Below are 27495 nucleotides of genomic sequence, written 5' to 3'. Positions count from 1 at the left end.
TTCCCACAGCAACGTTCCAGCCAGCTCACGACAGTGCGATCGTAGCGCCCGGCAGGTTGAGCCCAGGACCGAGACCCCACTGCGCTAGGCGCTGTACGCACACAGGGCGAAACGATGGGCCGTGCCCCTATCTGCATGACACAGCCTCACCATCGTCATGTTTCGTGTGGGCATCATGGCAGAGGAGAGCTTTAAGGAGGGCTCTGAAGGTGGCTGCCGAGGTGGCTTTGTGGATGCTTCCAGGGAGCTCTTCCCACACATGAAGGGCAGCGTGGGAGAAAGGACCAAGGAGCTTGTTGGCAAAGTTGACAAGGGGCTGATGGAGGCTGATGCCAGGAGCCGATTGCAGGCAGGTGTCAGATAGTGAATGAGGCCTGAGGAGTTGCACTTGAAAGTCAGTCTGGTGGAACTATCCTGGCTAGGGGTGAATACTACACGTGTGGACACAGTTATACCAGTATAAAGGTGCCTTGTACGGGTACTTTATTACCCTTCCCAGGCAGGAATAGCTCTATTGGCATCAAGTACCCATCTAGTAAAATAAATGCTTCTCCACTAAGGGGCTCCTACTGGTTTAATTACACCAGGAGAGTTAAAGCGATACAACTGCCTCGTGCAGACAAGGCCTGAGAGATGATAAGGGGGATGAGGCTAGGCCACGAAGGGGCTCAAACGTGCAGAGAAGCCACGCAAGAGAAGGGGGAGCCGGGGGAGACATGGCCAAAAGGCAAATGGTCTTTGCAGCGGCATTGAGCCTGGCTGGGAGCAGGGCGGGATGGCATTTGTCAAGGCCAGAGACGGTGAGAGGTCTGGCTGGGTGGATGGCCGGGAAAGGCCGGATCTTAGAGCTATTAGGCAGAAAGCAATGGCAAGATTCAGAGGTCCCCGGCTGGGAGGACCCACAGAGAGGGTGGAGTGCAAGATGACCCCCAGGCTATGGGCTTGTGTGCCAGGCAGGCGGGTGGTGCTGTTTAGAGAATGAGAAAGGACGGAGGAAGGGCATGGGGTGAAAGATTAAGTGCTCTGGGTTAGCCAGGTGGAGCTTGAACTTCCTGAGCTTCCCCCGAAATGTCTGGGTATGTGACCAGGCCTCTAGCTCCGCAGGGCCCGCTCTGCTGGGATGGCCTCTCCCCTTCCCCAGTGCGACCCACTGCCCGGGGCACAGGACAGGCCACTGGTTTGTGCCTCTCAAGGACACAGATACGAGTTCTCTGGATCAGCAACAAGATCCTTCTCCCACCCCCGCCCCTCCTGCAGCTGTCATTCCTTAGCTGTCAAAGGCTCACACATTAATTGCTTTCCCAGAGGCTACTTCCAAGCAATGAGAGTTTGGCCCAGGGCTAGTTAACTGGTGACTCATTGCGCCCTGGGGTCAGCACTTCTTCAGGCAGGTTCTGGCCAGTCCTAGGCCCTCCTTGCATAACTCAGGGGGTTTTATAAACCCAGAGAGACGCCTGCCCTGGCCCCAGAGACTACAGAGCTCCCCTCCTCACACACTCTCCTCCTCCAGGGGCTGCCAGGGTGAGGAGCCGGGATGAAGGTCATACGCTTGGTGAGTAGGGAGAGGCAGACTGGCCTGGGATCTGAATCCTAGAGGCAGCAGAGGAAAAGCCGTGGGGTCACTCCCATCGTGCCCAGCCATCGGCCCCCCCGCCTCCCATCCTCCAGGTCCGGATTTGCCTAGCGTCTATTAGCCAGGGCTAGGCCCTGGCTAGTTTTCAGTGTCCCAAGAGACAAGGCTCCCACTCATTCCATTGGGGACATGACTCACCAGCCAGGCTGGCAGGAAGGTTTTCCTGTGGTTCCCCTGAGATTTTCCTTTGCTGGGTTTGGTCCTACGGCTCCCTCTGGCTCCTCTGTGTACACACCCCACTGTACCTCCCCACCCCCATGCAGAGCTTGCATCTTCCACTGGATCCCCCACATGCAGAGAGACCACTGGATCCTCTGTGTTCAGACCCCACTGGACCCTGCTGGATCCCACACACAGAGATCCTGCTGCTTCTCATCTGATCCCCTATGCACAGACCCTACTGTCTGTGCACAGACCCCGTCATACCCCATCAGGTATCCTGCACACACAGACCCTAAAGGTTCCCAGATGTGTGTGGATGCTCCTAGTCAATCCTATACATATAGATCCTGCCTTCCCCCACTGGCTCCCACATGTACAGATCTGCCAGATCTGCTGTGCTCAGATGCTAAGGAGACGCCCAGGGCTCAGGGTCCAGCCCCTTCTCCTTGATCTCATAGCAGTATCAGGCACACTTGCCCACCTCTCACCCTTACGCTCGGGCCCTACAAGAGTTTGCTAGGAGGATAGGGGGATTCTTGTCCCCACACTCCTCCCCGCCATAGGTCAGGGCAAAATTGAGCCCTAAATAAAACAGTGAGCCCTTTAACCATCAGTAAAAGATAGACACACAGGCCAACGGATTGTTAGGGACCATCAGGAAATGGATAGGTAATAAGACAGAAAATATCATAGCGTCACTAGATAAATCCATGGTCTGCCCACAAATTGAATCGTGCGTGCAAATGTGGTTGCCACATCTCAAAAACGACATCTTGAAATGGGAAAAGGTGCAGAGAAGGGAACAAGCTTCCGAATGAGGGGAGATTAAAAAGACCGGGACTGTTCATCTTGGAAAAGAGACGACACAGGGGGGATAGGATAAAGGGCTGTAAAATCACGACCGGTGTGTGAATAAGGAAGTGTTATTTACCTGTACACAAGAACCAGGGGTCACCTGATGAAATGAATAGGCAGCCAGTTTAAAACAAAAGGAAGCACTTCTTCTTAAAGCACACAGTTAACCTGTGGAACTCATTGACATGGGGTGTTGTGAAGGCTAAACATATAACTGGGTTCAAAAAAGAATTAGATCAATTCCTGGAGAACAGGCCCATTAATGGCTTTTAGCCAAGATGCTCAGGGACACAACCCCATGCTATGGGTGTCTCTAAACCTCTGAATGCCAGAACCTGGGACTGGACAACAGGGGATGGATCACTCAATAATTGCCCATTTCTGTTCATTCCTGCTGACGCATCTAGCACTGATTGCTGTTGGAAGACAGGATACTGGGATAGATGAACCATTGTTCTGATCCAGTATGGCTGTTCTTCTGTTCTTATGACATAAGTAGTGACATCTCTGTACCTTTCCTCAGCATATATTTTTGACAGGTTTCCAACTCCCCTTCCCCCATGATATTGTCTCAATTAGACTTCAGCATTAGACCCTCTTTTTGGTCCAGTGAGTTGGCTGTATGTTTCTGGAAGTCCTTCCTATCATGCCCTCCCTTTCCAGGGCCCCTAGGGTTCCTTTCGAGCCACGTGTGCATTTATGGTGCCATGGGCCCGGTTGGGAAAAAAACGAGATTTAAAAAAAATGTTAATTAATTCATTCTTCTGGAATCATTAAAAGGAAATGACTAAATACATATTTCATGCCTTTCACTCATTTTAGAAAAAATATGCTTTTTATGCCATTACTACAATTCTAAATAAAGCCAAGTAAATAATTGTATGAAAGTGCTAGCAAAATTCTCAATACATATGTGCAAAAGGTTTAACAAAGGAATAAAAGTATCTACCCCCAGACACCCTCTCTATCTATCTATCTATCCCCAGACACCCGCCACATCTATCTAATGCATTTTCCTTTATTTTAGAGAAAAATATGCATTTATATTATTAGTTCAATTCTAAACAGATTAAACACTGGCAAAAAGGGTTAGTAACAGAGGAACAAAGAAGTGTTTATATATAAATACATAATGCCTCATGCATTTTCCTCGTTTTTCGAGAAAATATTCTTTTAAGCAGTTAGTACAATTCTAAATAAATTAAACACCCGCACAGACACAAACACTCACACACCACACTCTCCTTTGTGGCTGCTATTTAAAAAATTAAAGCCGAACTGCAGAGCGCCCTGGTTTAAACTCTCCCAAACTCCTGAGAAAAGCACCATGAGGAAAAAGTTATTTTCTTTGAAATCTTCCTGGCCATTTTGTCATTGTGTTGCTAGATAACACAGGTATCTTAAGTGTGAAGACAGAGAACAGGTGTTAGTTGCTTTTTGAAGGCCAGTAACAAGGCTATGCAGGACCTGCAGGATTGCCCTTCCCCCTCCCAAATTCCTCTCTCTCCACACCAAGCTCTGAAAGGATAAAGACGGCAGTGCTGCCTTTGGCTAATGTTAATGTCTGAAATACCGACACTCTTCCATAGCACAGGCTTCAGAGGAGCAGCCGTGTTAGTCTGTATTCACAAAGAGAAAAGGAAAAGGAGGACATGTGGCACCTTCGAGACTAACAAAAGGCTTTACCAGTTTCGCCACCCTCCAACGTAACACTTTATGTAAGCAGGGGGAATGGGCCTGCTATTGTGGGGAACTTTCCTGGCTTATACGCTAGCCCGGTGAAGTGGGCTAGGGAAAGGATCTGAGTCCTCACTCCCACTTCCTTTACCCAGGGGCCCACCTGACCTCGAGGGCTCCCCTTCCACCCTCCTGTGTGACGGAGTCCTTGTAACCCCGACAAGACTGGGCCCAGGATTCCTGGGGGGGCTCGACCCTCAACTTTGTCGTGGTCACTCAAGGCAGGGGGTAGGGTGTCCCCACTCTGGGGGGCTCTCTCCGCACTGGACATTTCCCTGACCCACTGATCATTACATATAGTTCAAAGCAAATACAACTGATTAAACAGCAAGCAACTTTCAAAATAAGGAAACAGTGGGAAAGGTGAAAGGAAAACCCGTCACCCCGCTCTGTGGCCCGGGGACATCGCACCCAGCGTCTCTGGACTGTCAGGGCAGTTCAGTCTGCTCCTCACAAGTCCCAGGCCCCTGCCCGGGCCATAGCTGTGCTGCAGGGATGCTGCGGGTCGGATCCTTGCTCTGCCGGTTCCCACACGCCCTCGGGCTCTCGGTGGCAGGACCCTTCTTCCCAGCGTCAGGCCCCGTCGGGGTTCTGATCCCCGCCTTGGCTGGGGGCGTCTCCCTGCGCTGGCCCCTCTGCCCAGGGTCCCCCACCCACCCTCCCCAGCTGCCCACTGCACCCGGCTCCGGACGGCTCCAGCCCCAGCCCCAGCCCCGGCCCCGGCTCCACTCTGCCTCAGCCTGGGTGCGGCTCTGCCTCCAGCTCCCTGGGCTGCTTCTCTGGCCCCTCTGGATCTGGCCCAGCTCTGCTCCCCAGCTTGCCGTGGGCCCCTGCTGTCTCCTTAGCTCAGCCCCAAGCTGCCTGCCCCAGGCAGTTCCAGCTCACAGCAGGATGGGACCCCCCCGACTCCCTGATTAGCCTGCCCGCCCTGTCAATCAGGCTGACCTAGAGCACTGGCCTCTCCCCATTGGTCCTGGGGACTGTCAGTCTCAGGGTCCTGATTCTCCATCGACCCTTCCCCTTTCTTTTGGTACTGGGAGCCAGCAACCAACCCCCCCCCCCCGCCCCCCAGTGTTAGTAAGGAGAGAACAGTGCCCTTGTATTTAGAAAACGATGCACTCTGGGCACATGTGGACAGCCAGTGCATGCATCACAAGTGCACGCAAATGGAAACTGGACATACGCAGAGGACCATGCGAAGCCCTGCTCAGCAACCGGTGTGTGCTGCCTGCACGTGGTCATATGGGGGTCGATAACAAGTTATTTCAGAGGAATCAAGAATAAAAACCAGGCAATCGCATGACACATGCGTGGAAGCCTGTAGACGTCCCCCTGGGTGCACACAGGCCATGCACAGACAATCCCCCGAAGTGTACACACTCAGACTTGTTTTTCAGCCCTAGTTTATACAACACACACAGAGCCCAACTTAAAGGAACTCCAACTGTGTAAAATTGGTCAATACACCCGGGCAGGAGACAAAATGCAGGCCTAGATGAAACTATTCCTACTCTATGTAAAAGAATTCATAACACTTTTTACTTTTCTGTCCACAGCTGCTGCCCGTTTTGTTAACCTGTAACTCGTTCAGTGTTTAAGGCGCCTGCCTGGAATGTATATTGATAAAACTTGGATTTAATAAATGAAAAAACAATAATGGAGTGTTCAGGAAACCCATATTTTAATATTTGGGAGGCGATGGATACAAACAAAATGTTCAACGCCTCTGAAACGGTTTAATAGTCAGTATTTTTACATTATTCACTTATTTGACCCATTGAGCAAAATACAAAAAAGAAATGAAAAATCCTGAAACGGCCACAAACACCTACATTTTATCTAACTTAGAGACAGGAATTTGGCAGTCAGATAAAACCCAGCTGCAAAATTATCACACTCTGCTCTCCCAGCACCCGGTTGAGCATCTGGTTTCGGGTCTGGCGAGCGCAGGCTGGGCCGAACCCAGTCGTGCCTTCAGAGACGGTAGTCTCCCGGTACTCCAAGGCCTCTGAGGAAACAGTGCTCAGCTGCTGAGGGATTTAAATACAAAACACAAGCCAGGTTTGATTTTAGTTTTTATGCCACACTTTAAAACCTTTACACTTTGTGTCAGGAGGCCTCTTGGGCCTTTACAAAAAATTCACCTCAGGCTGGTCTTGCTCCACAGACCTTTTGGCGGGTGTGGGGCAACCAACTGCTCTAGCAAGTTCAGCAACCATAGCCTGCTCTTCTCACCCCTACCGCGCCTTTTGTGCAGCGCCTTAAACATTCTTACATGCAGCTTCATAGATTCCAAGGCCAGAAGGGACCCTTGGGATCATCTCGTCTGATCTGTATAACACAGGCAAGAGAACATCCCAAAATAACTTACGTGTGCCTCGTCTCTTCCACCCCACTGTTTGAATGACTTGGGGTCTCCTGATTGAGTTTCAGAGCCTCAAACAACAGCGGGGCTGAGGAGCCATCTTCTGGTTCTCTTCCTCTGCCCCATCCTTGCGATTACTTTCATTGTCAGCTACCATGGTCTCATGGCTTGTCTGGCTTGGTGCTGGTGTGCCCTTCTCTGCACCTTTTCCAGTTCTAATATATCTTTTTTGAGATGGGGCAACCAGAACTGCAGGCATTATTCAAGGTGTGGGTGTATTATGGCTTTATATAGTGGCATAATGATATTTTCTGTTTTATTATCTATCCCTTTCCTAATAGTTCCTAACATTCTGTTAGGCTTTTTTACTTCTGCTGCACATTGAGTGGATGTTTTCAGAGAACTATCCATAGTGACTCTAAGATCTCTCTCTTGAGCGGTAACATCTAATTTAGACCCCATCATTTTGTATACATAGTTGGGATTATTTTTTCCAATATGCATTACTTTGCACTTATCAATATTGAATTTCATCTGCTCACTTTGCCTAAGAACATTTGGTGTGGGAACTTGTCAAAGGCTTTATGAAAGTCCAAGTACACTATATCCCCTGGATCCCTCTTGTCCACATGCCTGTTGGCCCCCTCAAAGAATTCTGTTAGATTGGTGAGGTATGATTTCCCTTTACAAAATCCCTGTTTACTCTTTCCCAGCATATTCTGTTCATCTGTGCTTCTGATAATTTTGTTTTTTACTATCATTTCAAGCTCACCAGCCTGTAATTGTGAGGATCACCTCCGGAGCCTTTTTTAAAAACAGGTGTTACATTAGCTATCCTCAAGTCATCTGGGATAGAGGCTGATTTAAGTGATAGGTTACATTTAACAAGTACCAGTTCTGCAATTTCATATTTGAGTTTCATATTTGGTGCAAAATACCTCTGAGCTTTCCGGTTTTCTTCCAATCCTCTCTTACATCATATCCTCTTTCACTTCAGCAAGGCCTTCAATCCCTCCCAAACCCCTCTGCGTTAGGGCTTTAGTCACCACAACGCCTCTGTTTTCAATGATTTCTCAGGTCTATCAGATGCTGTCTTGTGTATTTATCTCTATCAAGTATCTAGATCAGTGGTTCCCAAACTAGTTCCGGCGCTTGTGCAGGAAAAGCCCCTGCTGGGCCGGGCCGGTTTGTTTACCTGCTGCGTCCACAGGTTCGGCCGATCGCGGTTCCCAGTGGCCGTGGTTCGCTGCTCCAAGCCAATGGGGGCTGCGAGAAGTGGCAGCCAGTACGTCCCTCGGCCCACGCCGCTTCCAGCAGCTCCCATTGGCCTGGAGCAGCGAACCGCGGCCACTGGGAGCCCCGATCGGCCGAACCTGTGGACGCGGCAGGTAAACAAACCGGCCCACCAGGGACTTTCCCTGCACAAGTGGCAGGACAAGTTTGGGAACCGCTGCTTTAGGGTCACAGTTTGTGTACAATGTAACGTTTGATATAAGAGCGGGGGAATTATTTCTTGGGACCCCTTCAATGTGATGACAAATACGTAATTTTAAAAATTTAATTGTTCCTTTGCAGATACTGATACAATATATCACTGAGCATTTTTCTTGCCAGTTAGAAATGACCAAGCACGGTGTTTTGGCCTGTTATATGTAAGCAGTGTCAGGATGAGCTCCACCCTGACATCTGGTGGTGAGGTGTGGCAAGTTGTGGAAAAGAACTTCAGGGGCCGATCTTATTTGCATAGGCACACCCACCACGCCTAAAATGAGACCATAGCTGCCCAAATGGTCACTTTGGCTGCTGTGGGATCTCCAGTGTTTCTGTTATTGGGGCAGGAAGAATAAATTGTTATTACCCTGATTATGGGAACTGTGCTTGGAACTGTACGTGGCCTTTTGTTATGATGGAGGGATTCACCATCAACTAAGTAGCACTCGCTAGGCAAGGGTCATGGGTTCCAAAACTGTGTGAATGGAGAGAGGCTGGGGACAAGTTTTAATACTTGGTAGCATGGGCTCCTTGGTGAGGGTCTTACATGCTAATTGCACTTCCTCCTCTCTCCACTGTGGAATATCAGAGCTAATTTTGATTTCATTAGAAGTCTAGTTACAGGCTGCTGAGCTCACTTTGGGCTGACAGTGCACCAGCACTGGGGCTTCCCTACTACAAGCTGAATTCACCTAAGAGCTGAAATCACTGAGTGTTGTGTTAAGTAGTGGGGGAGCCTGAAGCTATATTGTGGAGCAGTTTGCGGGATGGCTGGAGTGCCTTGCGGACTGGCTGGTGAAGCAGTTCGATGCGGAGCACTATGTGGATGGCAGGAGCTGCTTGTGGGCTGTGGAGCGGAGCGAAGGAGTTCGTGGGGCGGCTGGCGGAGCGGAGTGCAGCTGAGCGAAGGAGTTCGTGGGGTGGCTGGCGGAGCGCAGCGCAGCTGAGCGAAGGAGTTCGTGGGGCGGCTGGCGGAGCGGAGTGCCGCTATGGGGCGGTCAGCTTCAGATCACGTAAGGTGCCTCTTACCCCCGTCCCATTTCCACACAGGTTGGGAGGTAAAGCTCAGCAGATAAACTTTCGAACTCTGGGGCTGCCCTGACCAGGGACAGAGACTTTTGGGGCATTGGACTTTTGGGGTTGCTGGACTCAAGAACCAAAGGGAAAAGGGCATGCCCAATTTGCTTGGGGTGGGTTTTTTTTGCACATGGGTTGTGTTATGAATCCTGTTGGGGGTGTTTCCCCAACATAATGCCACATTGTTTCTCTCTGTTATTAAAAGGCTTTTCCTACACTCAGACTATGTGCTTGCGAGAGGGGAAGTATTGCCTCTTGGAGGCGCCCAGCGGGGTGGTATATATTTGTCCCAGGTCACTGGGTGGGGGCTCGAGCCGGTTTGCATTGTGTTATTGGAATGGATCCCCTAGATATTGAACCCGGCCCTTGTTGCTGCCAACTCTGACGGGCAGAAGGGTTACATATATATGCCCAATATGTCCGATGCCCTCGTTAATGTAATTTATTTATTTCTCACTGCTGATCCCCTTGGGAAAACGATTAGAAAGACTGGCAAAAGAAAGGTGGGGAGATAACACCTCAGGAGGCAGGGGAGAGCTTTTATATTACATAGTGCTCACCTGTGCTAAAGTATGCCGACTGACAAACAAAGCATATAACATTTGCTTTGCTTTGCTTTTGCTAAATAAAGGTTCCAGACAGTTGTCAAAGTTTCCCCTAAAAGCCAGGTCTGATGTCTTATCCTTGGCCCTATTTATGAATTATACTTTTTAAAGGTTGGGTTACTCTTTCTCTTGCTGTACGTAGCATGTAAGAAATACTTTCTAAACCATTAATTGGGGTGATTTTTTATTTCATTAGACCTTTGACTAAAAATAAGATGTTTAGTAGAAGGAGATGGAGAGGACACAATTTTAATTACCAGCTATTAGCTTGAGAAAAATAGGGAAGGTGAGGTTGGGGGCACATGTTTCTTCAGATAATCACAAAAAATTCAGAAAAATGGAAGGGTCAAGGGAAGGTGCCAAATGTGGAACCTTTATCTCTGTCCTTCAGGCAGTCGGAAAGCCATGACTTAAAATTAGGGCTGTCAAAGCAATTAAAAAAATTAATCGCGATTAAAAAAATTAATCGTGATTACTCGTGCTGTCAAACAATAATAAAATATCATTTATGTAATAATGATTATTAAATAATAATTTTGGATGTTTTCTACATTTTCAAATATATTGATTTTAATTACAACACAGAGTACAAAGTATACAGTGCTCACTTTATATTTCTTTTTGCTACAAATATTTGCCCTGTAAAAACAAAAGAAATAGTATTTTTCAATTTACCTCATACAAGTACTGTAATACAATCTCTTTATCATGAAAGTTAAACTTACAAATGTAGAATTATGTACAAAAATAACTGCATTCAAAAATAAAACAGTTTAAAACTTTAGAGCCTACGAGTCCACTCAGTCCTACTACTTGTTCAGCCAATCACTAAGACAAACAAGTTTATTTACATTTTCAGGAGATAATGCTGCCCGCTTCTTGTTTACAATGTCATCTGAAAGTGAGAACAGGCATTTTCGTGGCACTGTTGTAGCCGGCATCACAAGATATTTATGTGCCAGATGTGCTAAAGATTCATACGTCCCTTCATGCTTCAACCACCATTCCAGAGGACATGCATCCATGCTGCTGATGGGTTCTGCTCAATAACAATTTAAAGCAGAGTGGACTGACGCATGTTCATTTTCATCATCTGAGTAAGCTGCCACCAGCAGAAGCTTGATTTTCTTTTTTTTGTGGTTTGGGTTCTGTAGTTTCCGCGTTGGAGTGTTGCTCTTTTAAGACTTCTGAAAGCATGCTCCACGCCTCATCCCTCTTAGATTTTTGGAAGGCACTTCAGATTCTTAAACCTTGGGTCGAGTGCTGTAGCTATCTTTAGAAATTTCACATTGGTACGTTCTTTGCGTTTTGTCAAATCTGCCGTGAAAATGTTCTTAAAATGAACAACATGTGCTGGGTCATCATCTGAGACTTTAACATGAAATATATGGCAGAATGCGAGTAAAACAGAACAGAGGACATACATTTCTCCCCCAAGGAGTTCAGTCACAAATTTAATTAACACATTATTTTTTTAACGAGCGTCATCAGCATGGAAGCATGTCTACTGGAATAGTGGCCGAAGCATGAAGGGGCATACAAATGTTTAGCATATCTGGCACATAAATACTTTGCAATGCTGGCTACAAAAGTGCCATTCCTGTTCTCCCTTTCAGGTGACATTGTCAATAAGAAGTGGGCAGCATTATCTCCCATAAATGTAAACAAACTTGTTTGTCTTAGCGATTGGCTGAACAAGGAGTAGGACTGAGTGGACTTGTAGGCTCTAAAGTTTTACATTGTTTTGTTTTTGAGGGCAGTTATGTAACAGAAAAAAAATCTATATTTGTAAATTGCACTTTCACGATAAAGAGATTGTATTACAGTACTTGTATGAGGCGAATTGAAAAACACTATTTCTTTTATCATTTCTAAAGTGCAAATATTTGCAAGAAAAATAATAATATAAAGTGAGCACTGTACACTCTGTATCATGTGTTGTAATTGAAATCTATATATTTGAAAATGTAGACAAATGTCCAAAAATATTTAATAAATTTCAATTGGTATTCTACTGTTTAACAGTGTGATTAAAACTGTGATTAATCCCTAAACCACATGGGGTAGCATCAAAGACTTACAGCCCATACTCGATGGGGACCCCATCCTGAAATAAATCTTTCCCGAATGCCCCTTCTGGCCTTCAAACAACCCCCCAACTTTGCCAAGTCATCATTAGAAACAAGCTCCCCACAGACTAGGACCCACCAATGCCAAGTGGCACCAGTCTCTGCCAGAACAACAAATGCAAAACGTGCAGGCAAATCTCCACTGTCATGATAATCAACATCCCCCATAACACACCTTTCAAAATCCATGGGTCCTGCACATGCCTATCACAACATGCAGGGTACTTCATCCAGGAGTGGCGGAAGCCCCTTAAAAATGGGGGGCCCACCATTGCCTGAACTGTGGTCCTGCCCTGCCCCTTCCCCCTGAGGCCCCGCCCCTTCCCCAGGGTTGGATTGAAGTCTTCATTCTGTGCAGTTCATGTAGGCAAAATTTTACTAAAATTATGAGGCCTCTTTACAGTGGAAGCCATTAGGGGCTGATTGCCATTTGGGAGAAGAGGATGATGCGTAAATGGAATAGGGAAATTTGGGGGGAAAGCCTGGTACAGTACCGTAAAAGGCTACGGGGGTCAAAAAAACCTTCTGACTGGTGCAGAAAAATGTGACGCACCCTAAAATTTTATGATGTGTGATTATGCAAAAGGCCGCGTGGTTAAAGACGACTTGCTAATTGGCTCAGGCAGGGGGGTGTGGTTTGTCGCCTGCTCCCAGAGCTGGGAGTTTTCGGTGGGGTAGATTCATAGGTTCATGGAGTTTAAGCTCAGAAGGGACCATTAGACAGGGCGGGCCTTAGGGAAATGGCACCCTGGGTGAACCTGTATTTTGATGCTCTGGCCTCCACTGCCTCCCTGAGCTCCCCACCCATCCCCCTAAGCCTCCATTGCCCCCCACTGATCCCCCCATTGCCCCTGGCCCCCACTGTCTCCCCAGGCTCCCCACCCATTCCCCCATCACCTATGTCCCCTACTGTCTCCTTGGGTTCCCCACTGCCTCCATATCCCTTGACCCCCGCTGCCTCCCCCACATTGCCTCGAGCTCCCTTCCACGGCCTTGCACCCCAGACCCAGCACGCTCCTTCCCTCTTGACCACAACATCCTGGGTGGTCACCCACATTGCCCACCCATAAGGCCGGCCCTGCCATTAGATCATCTAACCTGACCTCCTGCATTTCACAGCCCATTCAAATTCACGCAGTTCCCCCTGTATGGAGCCCAATAGCTTGTGGTTCACTACCGCATAACTTGTGGTGTAGCTAAAGTGGATCTTCCAGAAAGACAGCCAGTCTTGCTCTGAAGACCTCCAAGATGGACAAACCACCCCGCCCCCCCCTTGATAATTTGTGCCAATGCTTAATCCCCCTCACTCACTACGACAAAATGTGCCTTATTTCTAATTTGATTTGGTCTGTCTTCAGCTTCCAGCTGCTGGTTCTTGTTCTGCCTTTCTTAGCTAGAGTACAGACCCCTTTAGTGCCCAGTCGCTTCTCTCTACGAAAGTCCCTATACACTGGAACCAAGAGTCACCTGTCAGCAGCTTGTTGATGAGCTAAACAGATGGTGCTGCTCTTTATGTCTCTTGCTTCAAGGCATTTTCTCCCCCCGCTTTGAGTTGTTTTTGTGGCTCCTTTCTGCATCTTCTTCAGTTTTTCAACATCCTTTTTAAAGTGTGGACCCCAGAAATGAGGATTGTGGAATCAAACATTTTATGTCATGATCACTGGGCCTCTGCAACCACCAACTTCCAGTCCAGTGATTAATTCATCTTTGTCCATCATAATGAGGTCCAAAATATTCACTTTCTGTTGCGTAAATGGCTTTTCTCATCTTTCTCCCGACTCTCCCCATCCCTTTTAAAAACCTTCTTGGCCATCTCTGAAAGGCGGCTGTAGAACAACTAGATCCCGTGCACACGTCATTAATCCTAAAGTTATATTTACCCTTCCGATCAGGAATCCCTTGCAGCCTTTGTGCATGTGTGTAATGTAGTTAGAAATGTTCTAACTGCATACAAATATTTTTTTCTGAAAATTAGAAAAATGCATGATAGATATCATAGAATTATATATAAACATTTCTCCTTTATTCCTCTGTTATTAAGTCTTTTTGCATATATTTAATTGATTTAGAATTGAGCTAACTGCATAAGAGAATACATACCTTTAAAAATGAGGAAAAGTTATGTATATATGTAACCCTTCTGCCCGTCAGAGTTGGCAGCAACAAGGGCCGGGTTCAGTATCTAGAGGTTCTGTTTCAATAACACAATGCAAAACTGGCTTGAGCCCCGACCCAGTGACCTGGGACAATTACACCCCCTCTTCCCCCCAATCGCCTCTAAGGGGCAATACTTCCCCTCTCGCAAGCACAGAGTCTGAGTGTAGCAAAAGCCTTTTAATAAAGGAGGGAAACAATGAGGCATAATGTTGGGGAAACACCACAAACAGGATTCATAACACCAACCATGAGCAAAAGACCCTCCCCCAAGTAAGTTTGGCAGTGTCCTTTTCCCCTCAGGGTCTTAAGTCCAGCAACCCAATAGTCACCCGCCCCCCAACCCCAGTTTCTGTCCTTGGTCAGTGCAGCCCCCCAGAGTTCAGAAGTTCATCTGCTGAGTTTACCTCCCAGCCCGGGTGGAAGTGGAGGGAGGTGGGGGGCATCTTATATGCTCCGCTGCTCCGGTCAATGGCCAAGTGCCATGCCTCTCCATAGGGCTCTGCTGCAGTCTTCACCACCAGCCGCACCTCTCCGCCAGCCACCCTGCTATCCACGCCACTCTCCACGCCTCTCCGCCAGCCGCCCTGCTATCCACGCCACTCTCCACGCCTCTCCGCCAGCCGCCCTGCTATCCACTCGGCTCTCCACGCCTCTCCGCCAGCCGCCCTGCTATCCACTCCGCTCTCCACGCCTCTCCGCCAGCCGCCCTGCTATCCACTCCGCTCTCCACGCCTCTCCGCCAGCCGCCCTGCTATCCACTCCGCTCTCCACGCCTCTCCGCCAGCCGCCCTGCTATCCACTCCGCTCTCTACGCCTCTCCGCCAGCCGCCCTGCTATCCACTCCGCTCTCCACGCCTCTCCGCCAGCCGCCCTGCTATCCGCTCTCTGAGCTAGCCAATTGCCACGTCAGCTATCCGCTCCACTCCGCTCTCCATTCTCCACACCTCTCCGCCAGCTGTCCTGCTGTCTATTCCTCTCCGCCAGCCGCCCTGCTATCCACTCCACTCTCCCCGAGCTGTCCTGCTGTCCACTCCTCTCTGCCCGCCGCCCACACCGCTCTCACTGTCCTGCTGTCCACTCCTCTCTGCCAGCCGCCCACACCGCTCTCACTGTCCCGCTGTCCACTCCTCTCTGCCAGCCGCCCACACCGCTCTCACTGTCCTGCTGTCCACTCACCAAGTTGTCTTCAGCCCCCCCCCATTTAACACAGCTCTCAGCACCTTCAGCTCTCTGACTTTTAGCTGGTAATAGGGGGAGCCTCAGTGCTGGTGCACCACCAGCCTAAAGTAGGTCCAATGCTCACGCCCAGGTGTTAGTGATTTCAGCTCTGCAGGATAAAACAAGACTCCTAAGGGAGCCAAACGTAGTTCTGTTATTACACCATGGAAGAAGAGAAGGAATTAAAGTAGTGTTCAGAGCCTTCAAAAGGGCCCACACTCCCCAGTACATATACCTAACCCCAACCTGTCTCAATCCACTGGGTTTTGGAACCCATGTCCCTTGTCTAGCGAGTGCTCTTTAGTTGAGGGCAAGTCCCTCCGTCATAAAATGCCAAGTACAGTTCTACTGTCCTTGATTCACATAACCAGGATAACAACGCTTTATTACTCCTGCCCCAATAACAGAGAGACTGGGGATCCCACAGCAGCCAAAGTGACCGTTTGGGCAAGCAGTCCATCACACTAGGCAGGGTGGGTGTGCCCATGCAAACGAGATCAGCCCCTGAAGTCCTTTTCCACAGCTCACCACCAGATGTCAGGGTAAAGCTTATTCTGACTGCTTACATATATATATAACATAACACTTCTCTTTTATTCCTTTGTTATTAAGATTTTTTACATGTATTTATTCTATATAGACTTGTACAATTACGTAATTTGACTAAATTTAGAATTGTACTAACAGCAAAAGTGAGGATAATGCATGAGTACATATATTGATTTTTCTCATATATATATATACTATTACTCTGTTACTAAGCTTTGTTGCATGTATTTAATTTATTTAGACTTGTACTACTGTAGCGGTTGTGTACAATTATTTAATCAACTTGATTTAGATTTGTGCTAATTGCACACAAAGTACATTTTAAACGAAAAAGACGGAAGAAGGACGAGATTTATATTTATTGGTTTGTTTTGAATGATTCCAGTAAGGATACAGTAAAAAAAGTACCCCCCCAAAAAAATCTTGTTTTCCCCCCCAAAATGGCTGAATGGCGCTATAAGTGCACGTGACCAAACCTGCAACCTAGGGGGTCCTGGAAAAATAGACAGGACTTCCAGAGCCATATGGCCATCTCATTGGACAAGAAGGAGAGCACTGGAGTCTGATTGGTGGATTATAATAGCTGGGGGGGGCATGGAAACCTGTCAGACCTATAGGAGGAGGAAAGGTGTAGAGTATCACTACTGACACAGAGCTGGGCATTGGAGCTGGTTGGGAATTTGCCACTGGATCATGACTCCATCAGAAAATGCCGATTTGCTGAAGTCGAACTGTTCCATGGGAATGTGTCAATTGCAACAAAACTTTTGCAGGAAGCAGACGGGTCTGTTGCCTGTGGATGCACTTCCTGGCTCTGCGGAAGCCTGCCTGGTAGTCGGCTGGGGAGTCCGGGCTGCCGGGGTTCCCAGTGCCGGCCAGCCCGGCAGGTAGGCTGCTGCGGAACCAGGTCTCTGAGAGCTTTCAGGCTCACTGACAGGTTCTGTGGAACTGGGGGTCCACTGTGGAACACGGACAGACAGACACATGCACAGACAGAGTGACGGACTAACGGACAGTTGGACATACTGACCCAGCATACAGACAAACATACCACCTGGACATACAGTTTGATCTATTCAGGCAATAGCCCCTGGTAAGGACGACCTGGCCAGGGCCGGGTGGGAGGGGCTGGCAGGGAGGGGAGCAGGTGGGCGCTACCCTCGCTGGTCCCTCATGCCTTCCCTCGCCCCAGGACGCAGACCCCTCTGAAGTTTACCGGCCGGAGGCAGGGGCTGAGCATGGCAAGCTGAAAACAGACTACAGGAATTACACGGTGAGCTCCCGCCGCCCTGTCGTCTGCCACTGGATATCTGGGACCTACCTCATGGGCATGGGGTGTCAATCCCCCATGTCTAGGCAGAGACGGGTCCCGGTGCTAGGCGCTCAGGCTGGAGCCGATCTGCTCTGGCCAACAGGCTGGCGACCCGGTGACTGCAGGAACTGCACTCCCTGCTGGGGCTAGGAGGGGCCAAGGGGGAGGCCAGGGCTGGAATAGCCGGGAGTCCCCTATGGCCAGCGCTCCCGCCCCGCTCCCCACAGCGCCCTCTGCTGGGAGAGACCGGGACCGGAATAGCCGGGAGCGCCTCCCACAGCCAGTGCTCCCGTCCCGCTCCCCATAGCACCCCCTGCTGGGAGTGACCGGGACTGGAATAGCCAGGAGTCCCCTATGGCCAGCGCTCCTGTCCCGCTCCCCATAGCACCCCCTGCTGGGAGAGACCGGGACTGGAATAGCCGGGAGTCCCCTATGGCCAGCGCTCCCGCCCTGCTCCCCACAGCACCCCCTGCTGGGAGAGACCGGGACTGGAATAGCCGGGAGTCCCCTATGGCCAGCGCTCCCGCCCTGCTCCCCACAGCACCCCCTGCTGGGAGAGACCGGGACTGGAATAGCCGGGAGCTCCTCCCACAGCCAGCACTACTGTCCTGCTCCCCATGGCCAGAGATCCATAGCTACCTCCTGTGGAAGAGGCTGGGGCTGGAGTAGCAGGCCTGGGCTCTCATCTGAGTCACGGGTGTGTTGTTCCAGGCCGGGCCGCTGCTAGATCGCGTGTACAACACCTACCTGCTGATGCACACGCACCAGACCGTGGACTTTGTCCGGAAGAAGGTACGTCTCCTGGGGACTCACAGAACCCCACCTGTGCCCCTCCAGCACTGCTGATCCAGCCCCCCGAGATGCTGCAGACAGCCCCTTCCTGAGAGGGGACTATAAATCTCCAGCGGTTGTGTCTAGAAAAGGGTTAGCCACAGCCCGGCTCCCCAGGAGCCCCAGCCCATGGGAGCCCCCTCTGTTTCCCTCCCCAGCCCAACCCAGAGCCCCTTAGGGAACGCTGCTCCCCCGACAGTCCCTGGGAACCCCAGCCAAGGGAGTGAGGCTATTGCAGACATTTCCCCGCCCCATTTCTGGCCCCTAGAGCTGGCAGTGACCCCTGTGCTCACAGCTGGGCCTCACCAGCTCCCCTCTCCCCAGGGTGCAGAGTACGGGGCCTGTGCCCAGCGCCGAATGAGCATCATGGAGGCCTTGGATTTACTGGATAACGTGGTGGATGAATCAGACCCTGACGTGGACTTTCCCAACTCCTACCACGCGTACCAGACCGCCGAGGGCATCCGCCAGGCCCACCCAGACAAAGGTAGGGCCAGCCCCTCTGTGCGCTGGAACTGGGGCAGCTTGGGTGCGGGATCCCAGTTGGGGTCTCCACAGAGCTGGGTAGGTAGGAACCGACCCCCTTCCTTCTCTGGGACGAGAGGCTGCTGCATTAGCGGCTCCTCGTGGGTGCAGCCAAGAAACCAGCGTGGGTTTTTCTGCTGCCAAACAGCCCCGCGTGTGGGCTGCCCCCATCCCAGCCCCAGGCTGACCCCTCTCTGCTCTCTCTGTCACAGACTGGTTCCAGCTGGTCGGGCTGCTGCATGACATGGGCAAAATCCTGGCCCTGGCCGGGGAGCCTCAGGTGAACAGCCGTGGAGGCAGCGTGTGCTCCAGTCGAATGCACTCAGTATGACTGGTTACCCCCGTGTGACCCCTGGGGATCAGCCAGGGGAGGGGGAGTGAGGGGGGCAATGCCCTAAGGTGCTGGGTGCATGTGGGCCACCTGCCAGAGACACAGAGCCCTTTGCGACGGGAGCCAGTGGGGGCCATCCCCCATCCCTGGCCAGCTCCTCAACTGTGTGTTTCCAGAGGGATGGGCCAAGCACCCAGCAAGATTCAGAGGGAAGGGCCGCGTCCGTGGGTCCTATGGAGATCTGGAGCTATTACAGTTAATGCTCACAAATGCAAGGCGATGGGTGAGCTCAAGCTGATATCTGGCTACGAGAGCCCAGGATGGGGCTGGTGCAGGGCAGATTACCCTCCCCGCCAGCTACCCACTGAAGGGACCATGGTTGGAGCCAGGACACTGGGTTAGGTGGCCCTCAGCTCGGCCCTGGCTGGCGAGCCCTTTGTTCCCATGTTCTCTCTGCAGTGGGCTGTGGTGGGTGACACGTTCCCCGTGGGCTGCAGGGTCCAGGAGTCTGTCGTCTTCAGCGACTCCACCTTCCACGACAACCCCGACACAAAAAACCCCCTGTACAAGTGAGTCCCCTCCCGCCGCCAGAGCACCTGTGCCCTGGGGGTCCCTTCCACTAGGAAGTGACCCCTAGGCTCACCGCACCCTACAGGGCAGCCACCCACTGGGACAGCTCTGCCTGACCCCCCAGCCGCCCCTACACCCAGCAGCCTCCCAAGGTCTGCAGGCTGGAGCAGCAGAGCGCTGGGCCTGGGGTGGTGAGAGCAGCTGGGCACTGGGGCGGGTGAGGTGTAATCCCCCTCCAATGGCACAGCTGCAGTCCCGAGTCCCCACTGCGCCCCTCAGGGGCAGGTCTGGGTCCTGCCCCCTTCCCCCCCAATGGGGGGCACGAGGCTGAGTTTCCCCAACAATTAACACACCGAGTCGGCCGGTTGTTACTGCGGCTCATATTCCGCACCCGCCTGCAGGCACCTGGCCTGTGTCTCGGAGCCAGTGCTCGTGCCCTGTAGCCCTGTGGGGCGCTCCCCCAAGGAGAGGGGACGAGGCGGGAGGGCTGAGGCCCTGCCGGGAGCTCCGCTGACCCGCTCTCTCTCTTGCTCAGCTCGCAGTACGGGATCTACCAGCCTCACAGCGGCCTGGCCAACGTGCTTATGTCCTGGGGCCATGACGGTAAGGGCGTGCCTGGCGGGGGGCTCCTGGCTGCGGCCGAGGGCTGGGCCTGGCTCCGGAAGCCCCTTGGAGAACGGAGCTGGGGGTGGGGTGGGGATTTGCTTTCAGGGCCCCTTCAGGGTGAGGGTCAATGCACCAGTGGGAGCAGATCCCTGCTCCTGGAGCTCTCGGCTGCCCTCTCCTCCCGGCTCGCCCTCGTCTCGCTCCTTGGGGGTCCTCCCCTGCCCCTTGTGGACAGTGTCCCACAGGGCTCCGTTCGCACTATCTCCCTCACCCCTGGGACCACAGCTGCACCCCCCCTTCCCACCTGCAGTTCCCAAACCCACCGCCCTCTCCTGCCCCACTGTCCCACTCCCCACCTCCTGCGCGTCGGGCCCTGCTTCCCTGGCCCTCTTCTCACCTTGCTGCACCCTTGGCCTGTGCAACCCCCGCACGCCAATAGCCACCACCAAAGAGCAGCTGGGTGGCAGAAAAACAAAACGGTGGGTGTGGGGGCGGCTCTCCAGACACATGATCCTCTCCTCTGCCCAGAGCAACCGGGATCTTCCCCCCAGCAGCCCTTCCCCATCCATAGGGGCTTAGGGCACTGTGATGGAATACCCTTGCAAAGCATCTCTCCTGTCGCCCGCTAGCGGCTGGGCCACAGAGGATAGCAGCCTACTGCTGCTGCCAGCTAACAGAGGTGCGCCAGTAGGTAGTGCGTGACTTGTGTATCCCCCATTCACAGCTGGGGAAACAAAGGCACAGACTTGCCCAAGGTCCCATTGCAAATCACTGTCAGAATCAGGAACAGAAGAACCCTGTTCTGCCTTCTCCCACCCCTGCATCCTTCGGGCTGCACCCCTGCACCACTTTGCAGTCTCTTTGGTACTGTCAGCTCCTGCGATGGGTGCTCCGTCCTGACTGATCTGCACAGCGCCTGGCACCGGGGCTAATATTGTCAGATGTGGGCAGTGATCAAGGGTGCCAGCAAGAAGCTCCCAGGGCCTGGTTTTCAGCTGGGGGCCTGGAGCTGTAGGGCTACATGAACTCCTTACAGTAGGTTCATTTCTGGCTGCCACAGCCCACAAGCTCCGAGAAGGGTAGCAGTGTCTTGTGAGCAGACAGGCTGGGACAGGGCACTGGAGCCAGTCTGGGTGCCTGGGCTCATGGGACTAACACTGCTCTTTCTCCCCAGAGTACATGTACAAAGTCATGAAATTCAACCACTTTGCTCTCCCCCAGGAGGTAAGTGGTTTGGGATTTTTGGAGGTTTTTTGGGGGGTGGGGGGCAAAATGGGGGTATGTGGCTGTGAGAACTGGCTCATGCCTGTCCCACAGCTGAGCCAACCCCCCAGGACTGTCTCCTGCTGCCCCCAGGGACAGCATGCTGGGCATTTGCCCCATCGGCTTTCCCCTGCTGTCCAGCTGGGTTATGCTACCCCCTGCAGCAGCAGGAGGTCTTCACAGTCCGGTTCCTCAGCCTCCACCTACTCCTTGATGCCCCATTGGCACAGGGCTGATACCCCCCCCCCCACCCACGCAGGCTCTCAGGATGAGGTACCAAAAGCCTTGGGGACACAAAGGGGAGATTTGGGGATTGGAGAAGGAGCAGCTGCCCCCTGGGCTGGGCTGCATCAGAGTTGGTGGGATGGCTGGGTCCGGGCTGATGCTGGCCCTCTCACCCTTTCTCCTCGTGCAGGCTTTCTACATGATCCGCTTCCACTCCTTCTACCCCTGGCACACGGGCGGGGATTACATGCACCTGTGCAGCAACGAGGACCTGCGCATGCTGGCCTGGGTCAAGGAATTCAAGTGCGTGCCCAGCCCTGGGGAGAGGGGAAGGGGCTGCTGAGCCAGGCCCTGAGGATGGGCATAGCAGCCATGCAATCAAAGGCAGCAAATCTGAAACCGATACTAGGAAATACTCCCCCCCCACACAACACAGAGTACCAGCGAGCTGTGGAACTCTCTGCCACATGAAGTCATCAAGGTCAAAAATTTAAGATTCACCCAGGCCTTGGACATTTTATGTGGCCAATAGGAACACACAGAGTTATTGATGCTAACATGTTTTTGCACCGATATTAAGCTTTTGGGCTTGAGCTGTGCTCCAATTATTAGAGAGCAGGAGGGGACCTAATGTGGGATCCTCCCCCCTCCTCACCTCCTATTACAGAGTGCTTGCACCTTTCTCTTGCACAACTGGTTCCATCCCCTGTTGGAGACAGGATCCAGGACTGGGGGGACCTCAGGGCTGATCCCATCTGGCAGTCACAGGGTTTGAGATCAGGGTGAACAGAGAGAGGCTGGAGTGAGCAGGGAATGGAGGCAGGGCTGTGGCTGGGGAAGGGGGCAGGCTCCCTGGCTGAGGCTGGTCTCTGAGGGTCAGTGTTTGGGGACTGGCTTTGGCTAGGAGGCATATATGGAACGAGTTGCTGCGCCCACAGGGAGCCCTGGAGAGAGCTAGCCCAGTTACAGACATGGGACAGAACTGATCACCTCCATGCTCCACGGGGTGGAGACAGAGAGCAGCATTGGGGTGGATTATCCTTGCCTTCCTGGGATGTTTGCCCTGTTGCTATGGGGCAGGGTGCAGCCAGGTTCCTGGGAGGTGAATGGGGCAGGGACAGCAGAAGGGGAACAGCCTAGTTCAGCCTTTGCTTTCTGCTCCCTGCAGCAAGTTTGATCTCTACACCAAATGCAAGGATCTGCCCGACGTGATGCAGCTGAAGCCGTATTACCAGTCCCTGATTGACAAGTACTGCCCCGGCCAGCTGTACTGGTGACCCGCTGAGCAAGCACCCACCTGGCCCCGAGACAGCATCCCCACCCAGTCCCCTACCCTCACCCAGCTGGCTGAGCTCAATCCCTGAGCACAACAGGAGCCAGCCTTTAGGGAACAGCCGCCTTCAGGCCTGGCCCTGCATTCTCCCACCGATCAGCCTGCAAGGAGGTCCCCTAGAGCCGCTGGGCTGGGCTGCTGGGGGATCCAGGCACCCCGGGCCGGGGAAGGTACATGCGGGTGGAAGCGGTGAGAGGAGATGGCTCCATTTCTCATTCTGTTCCCCACTCCAGCTTGCGGAGGCCTGGGTACTTTACACAATGCCACATTGGCAAAGAGCAAGCTGCAGCCACCCACTCCCCCCGCCCTGGCCCACCCCCTGCTTAGAGACACCGCTTCCTCCACGAAGCACCCCTCCTTTGCCCCTCACTCTGCCCCTGCACAAACCCACACACTCATTATCAAGTGGCTGAAAGCCCCCGGCGCAGCTCAGTTTCTAGCCCCCTGCAGCCAGGGCGGGGTACGCAGGAGCAGCGCTGCTGTGTCTGATCTCCCCTTCAACCAGGGCGCCGCTGTGCTGGGGGTTGTTTTCAGAGCTCAATAAACAGGTTGTTAGCATACATGGTGCTGGACCTGTCCCATGCACGCTGCAGAGCCCTGCAGAGCTAGCATCACAGCAAAGGGGGTAGGGAGTTAGGGTACTGAGCTGATGCTGGCATGCTGGGGGCACCTGTAACTCATCGCCCCTGGCCTGGCTCTCCTGCTCCTCCTAGGGGGCAGCCGCCACCATTGCCTCAGCATCTCTGCAACCAACTGCCTGCCCCCACCCTTCCTCCTTCGCTACCAACACGCACCCTGGCCTGGCCCCCAAAGCTCCAACACAAACTCAGAGCACCAGGGCCCAGGCTGACCTGCTCCGAGCTGGCTAACAGGCCGCAGCACAGACCCTAGCCTCCTCCTGCCAGCTACTTTCTGCTGCTGCAGTAAAGAGCAGCAGCAGCTCTTCTTGCTGAACCCCTTTGCCTGGGCTTGACTCCTCTTCTCCCCCCGCTTCTGATGGCAGGGACCAGTGCCCTCTTGCCTTTACCATCTACTCAGACCCAGCCCCGCTGGGCTCAGCCCAAGGCCCTCGTGCAGCTTGCCTCAGCACCTGCTCTCCGGGCCTGCACACGCAGCATCTCCTCCTACACCAAGGCTCCTTTGTTCACCCCAGGGATGGTTCACATGGTGGAGAGCTTGGCTTTCTAAGGGGGCAGTGAAGGGCCCATGGCCCCAGGACACAAGCTGGGCCGCTTGAAGCCATGCAAGAGGCTAGAGCTGCAGAGAAAGGCAGCTGGCACTATCAGCAGCCTGCAGGAGATGGTACGGGGAGGATGTAGGCCTGAGAGAACAATAGAAACAGGTCCAAAGGCCAAAGAACACAGAGGCTCTGCGCTGAGTCCCTGACCAAGAAGGGGCAGGAGGGGAGGGTGGCTTTTCATAGCACAGTTGCTGTAGCAGCTGCCTCCCGTGTGGGCTCAGCCTTGGAGCCCAGCAGGGGAAAACATGAGCCGTCTCCAGCACCTCACACTGTTACGCTAGAGGTCAGGCGGCTCTATGGCGAGGATGGACAGGGGAGGGGGAGGGGGCACGGTGGTGTCATGGAGACAGCTAGGGCAGAAATCCTGGTACCACAGCTTCAGGGGGCAGAGCACACAGGGGCTAGGCCAGATCAGCCTGAGCCAGGCAGCTGCCTTGCAGTTTCTGCAGCCACATTTCCAGGGCCCTGCTGGCCAAGGATCCGGGCCTCAACATTCAGAGGAGGAGGGAATGTGTGCACGCACCCACCACGTGGCCCCGGGGGATTAGTATTACAACCTGGGGCAGCCTGGCAGGAACTGTCAGCCCATGCCCTATGCACCCCAGCTCCTGTCTCAGGCTGGATGCACTGGCTCCTGGGTGAGGGGCTAACCATCCCCCACTCCTGGAAGGGAGGCAGGGCTGGAATGTCAAAGGCTTTATTTAGAAAGTTACAGGAAATGTCTCCGCTCCATTAACAGCTGCTGGGAAGCACGTGCCAGCCAGGCTCTGTGCCCAGGGAGGGGCCAGGGCAAGCGAGACAGGTGCTCATGCCCCTGAACACGATCATGGGATTGCCCAGCAACCCTGGGCAAGCACAGCAACCCCCACCCCCCCACAGCAGGCTGGTACAGGAGGGGGCAGCATTAAGGCAGTAGTGGAAGGGGAGAGGATGGCATGGTTTCTATTGGGCCTCCTGCCTGCCTGTATGAGCACAGTACTGCTGTCCCTGAGCACAAGGGGAAGGGCTGGGCGTAGCTGGAGCCTGCAGCTTATCCAAGCTGGGCCACGGCTCCTTGCCTAAAGGCATCTCTGGGATGAGATCCAGGATTCCCACCCTGCCCACTTTACAGTGCCCCTAGGAGCTGGAGATCTGCCAGGTTGGGGCAATTCAGCCCCCAAGAGCCACTGGCCATGGGGGAAAAGAGTATGTGGCTCCTTGCCCTGGGTCTGCTGTAGGGATCCCCGTTACCAAGTACCCAACCCCAGTTCTCTTCTCAGCTGTAAGGGCCAGCTCCATGGGCAAAATAAGGCCACTGTTCAGCAGCAATAACCGGGAGTGCCCATGGCACTCAGGGGCAGCAAACTCCCCAGCGGGGAGGGAAGGGACTGACCTCACCGGTGTCCAGAGACTGCAGTCCTAAGGGAAGGGGATGACAACTGTTGCTCCACAGAGCAGGGTGGGTGAGGGGTAGGTCAGGGCATGGCCTCTCCTTGGGCAGACAGGGATGTAAGTGACATTCTACACCTTTCCTGAGCTGGGGCAGAGCAGCCTCCCGGAGAGCAGGCAGCTCCACAGCTCAAATCCTCAGGGCTATGGGGGAAAAAGTCCAGGCCAACATGGAGCCACTAGGGGTGGAGGCTGATAACCAATGGGCCCCCACGGTAAGGCCTGTGGCCGGAGCAGACAAGATCCATTTGCCGTATGGTTATGGAGACAGGAGAGCTAGGAGGAGCCATCAGAGTGGAGCCAGGCAAGGCGAGAGCGGCAAGTCCAGAAACAGGAGTTTAGAGCAGAGGTGATATCAGTCATTGCCTGGAAGAAAGGGGTGGGGGTCTAGGGCTGGCACCTCCGGGGCTACTTCTTCTTCTTGGTGCTACGGAGGCTATCTGAAAGGGCATCTCCAGCCCCTCTGGCTCTGCCCTCGACCTTCTCCTCTGCCTCCTTCTTCTTCACCTGCCCATTCTTCTCACTGCCCGCATGGTCTCCGTCTCCCTCTGCCACATCAGGCCGCTTGGAGCCTTTGTGCCGGCTGATGGGGGCGCTGCCCAGTGTCCTGCTGCTCAGCACTCGCAGGATGCAGATGGTGGCAGCAGTGAGGTAGAGAGACCACACCACGGCAGGGCCTGTGTAGGGGCGGCTAAGCTCCCGGATGAGTTGCAGGGTCATGGGCAGGAAGGCATCCGTAGGGCGCTTCAGGGGCGTCTTGTCCTGCATGCAGAGGAAGAGACAGATGCAGATGCAGTCACAGAGCTGGGCTGTTGGAGCCCTGGCTGCCCCACCAAGCCTATGGGTGGTCCCTGCTTCGGGGCAGACAAGCCTCTCTGGAGCCACCCACCACTAGGGGCTCAATTCCTCCATCACCACTTCGCTGAGATGCAGTGCTGAGTACCTGGTCTTAACACAGGGCCATGACATGTCTGTCCCCACTGCTAGGGGGCATGTGGGGCTCTGCTGCTCAGAAGTGATTCCAAGGCAGACATACAAGGTGTGTGCACACAGGGGGACACATTGCAATCCAACCCCATGGCAGGCAGCCCTCCCTGCTCCAAGAACACTCCCCCTGGAAGTGCCCAGGAAGTGGCCCAGGCCTCGTATGGCTCACAGCCTAGATGTGGTGTTCTGCCAATCCTACCTTCAGCCCGTACTGATTGAGCATGGCCTCCAGATTGGGGTCTCCCAGGAACACAGTGGGGTAGAACTCCTCCACGTGCTGCCGCCGCCACCATTGGCGGGGGAAGCCCCTGCAGAGAAGGGAGAAGAGGCAGGAGTTGCTCAGATCAGCCATGCTGAGCGGCAGGTGCGGTCCCAACTCCCACTCCTGGAGAGTTTTCCTGACAGCACAGCCGGCCCTGCCCTGAACGGTTATTGCATAAGGACCAGAATATTCCCACTTGCAGAAGCCAGGCTGGGAGGCAGTGGCCTCCGAGTGGTTAGGCCCTCTGCAGCCAAGAGTCTCCCCACCGCGCACACAGGACAGATGCCAGTATTTGCCCAACTCTAGTTCCATTATTCACCATCCCATTCCTCACATCCTAACAGCTTCTGACTGCAGCTGCAGTGCGTAGACAGCTGTCACCCAGTTCCATCTCAGGGGCTGACAGTTCATTTAGAGCCTTTCCGGTTAAGTGATTAAATGTTTCCCTCCAGCATGCATTACTTCACATTTAACACTGAATTGCATTTGCTCGCTTCTTGCCCATTCCCCTGATTTGACTCGGTCTCTGGAGTTCCTCACAGTCCTCTCTGGTCCTGACTAACCTAAAGAACAGAATCCTCTGCAAGTTTTGCTTCCTTGTTGC

At 53.0% G+C, this 27495-nt stretch overlaps 2 protein-coding genes across 2 annotated transcripts in view; one reads left to right on the top strand and one right to left on the bottom strand.

The window, feature by feature from the left end:
- Positions 1-1444: 1444 nt before the first annotated feature.
- MIOX (myo-inositol oxygenase) lies at positions 1445-27345 on the top strand. Its single transcript, XM_073328994.2, has 10 exons — positions 1445-1552; positions 17171-17251; positions 18002-18082; positions 18446-18608; positions 18859-18926; positions 19437-19546; positions 20083-20150; positions 21328-21377; positions 21832-21944; positions 22810-27345. Exons 1-10 carry the CDS (start codon positions 1535-1537, stop codon positions 22916-22918), a joined length of 861 nt encoding a protein of 286 aa, XP_073185095.1. The 5' UTR covers positions 1445-1534; the 3' UTR covers positions 22919-27345.
- The window catches only part of LMF2 (lipase maturation factor 2), a 20444-nt gene continuing 17844 nt past the window's right edge, over positions 24896-27495 (bottom strand). The window contains 2 exon segments of the mRNA XM_078851211.1: positions 24896-26404; positions 26829-26937. Coding sequence (XP_078707337.1) covers positions 26051-26404; positions 26829-26937 — 463 coding nt within the window. The 3' untranslated portion in view covers positions 24896-26050.

Source organism: Lepidochelys kempii, chromosome 1 (assembly GCF_965140285.1).
Source record: "Lepidochelys kempii isolate rLepKem1 chromosome 1, rLepKem1.hap1, whole genome shotgun sequence".
NCBI lineage: Eukaryota > Metazoa > Chordata > Testudines > Cheloniidae > Lepidochelys > Lepidochelys kempii.
This window is presented reverse-complemented; position numbering and strand designations above follow the sequence as displayed.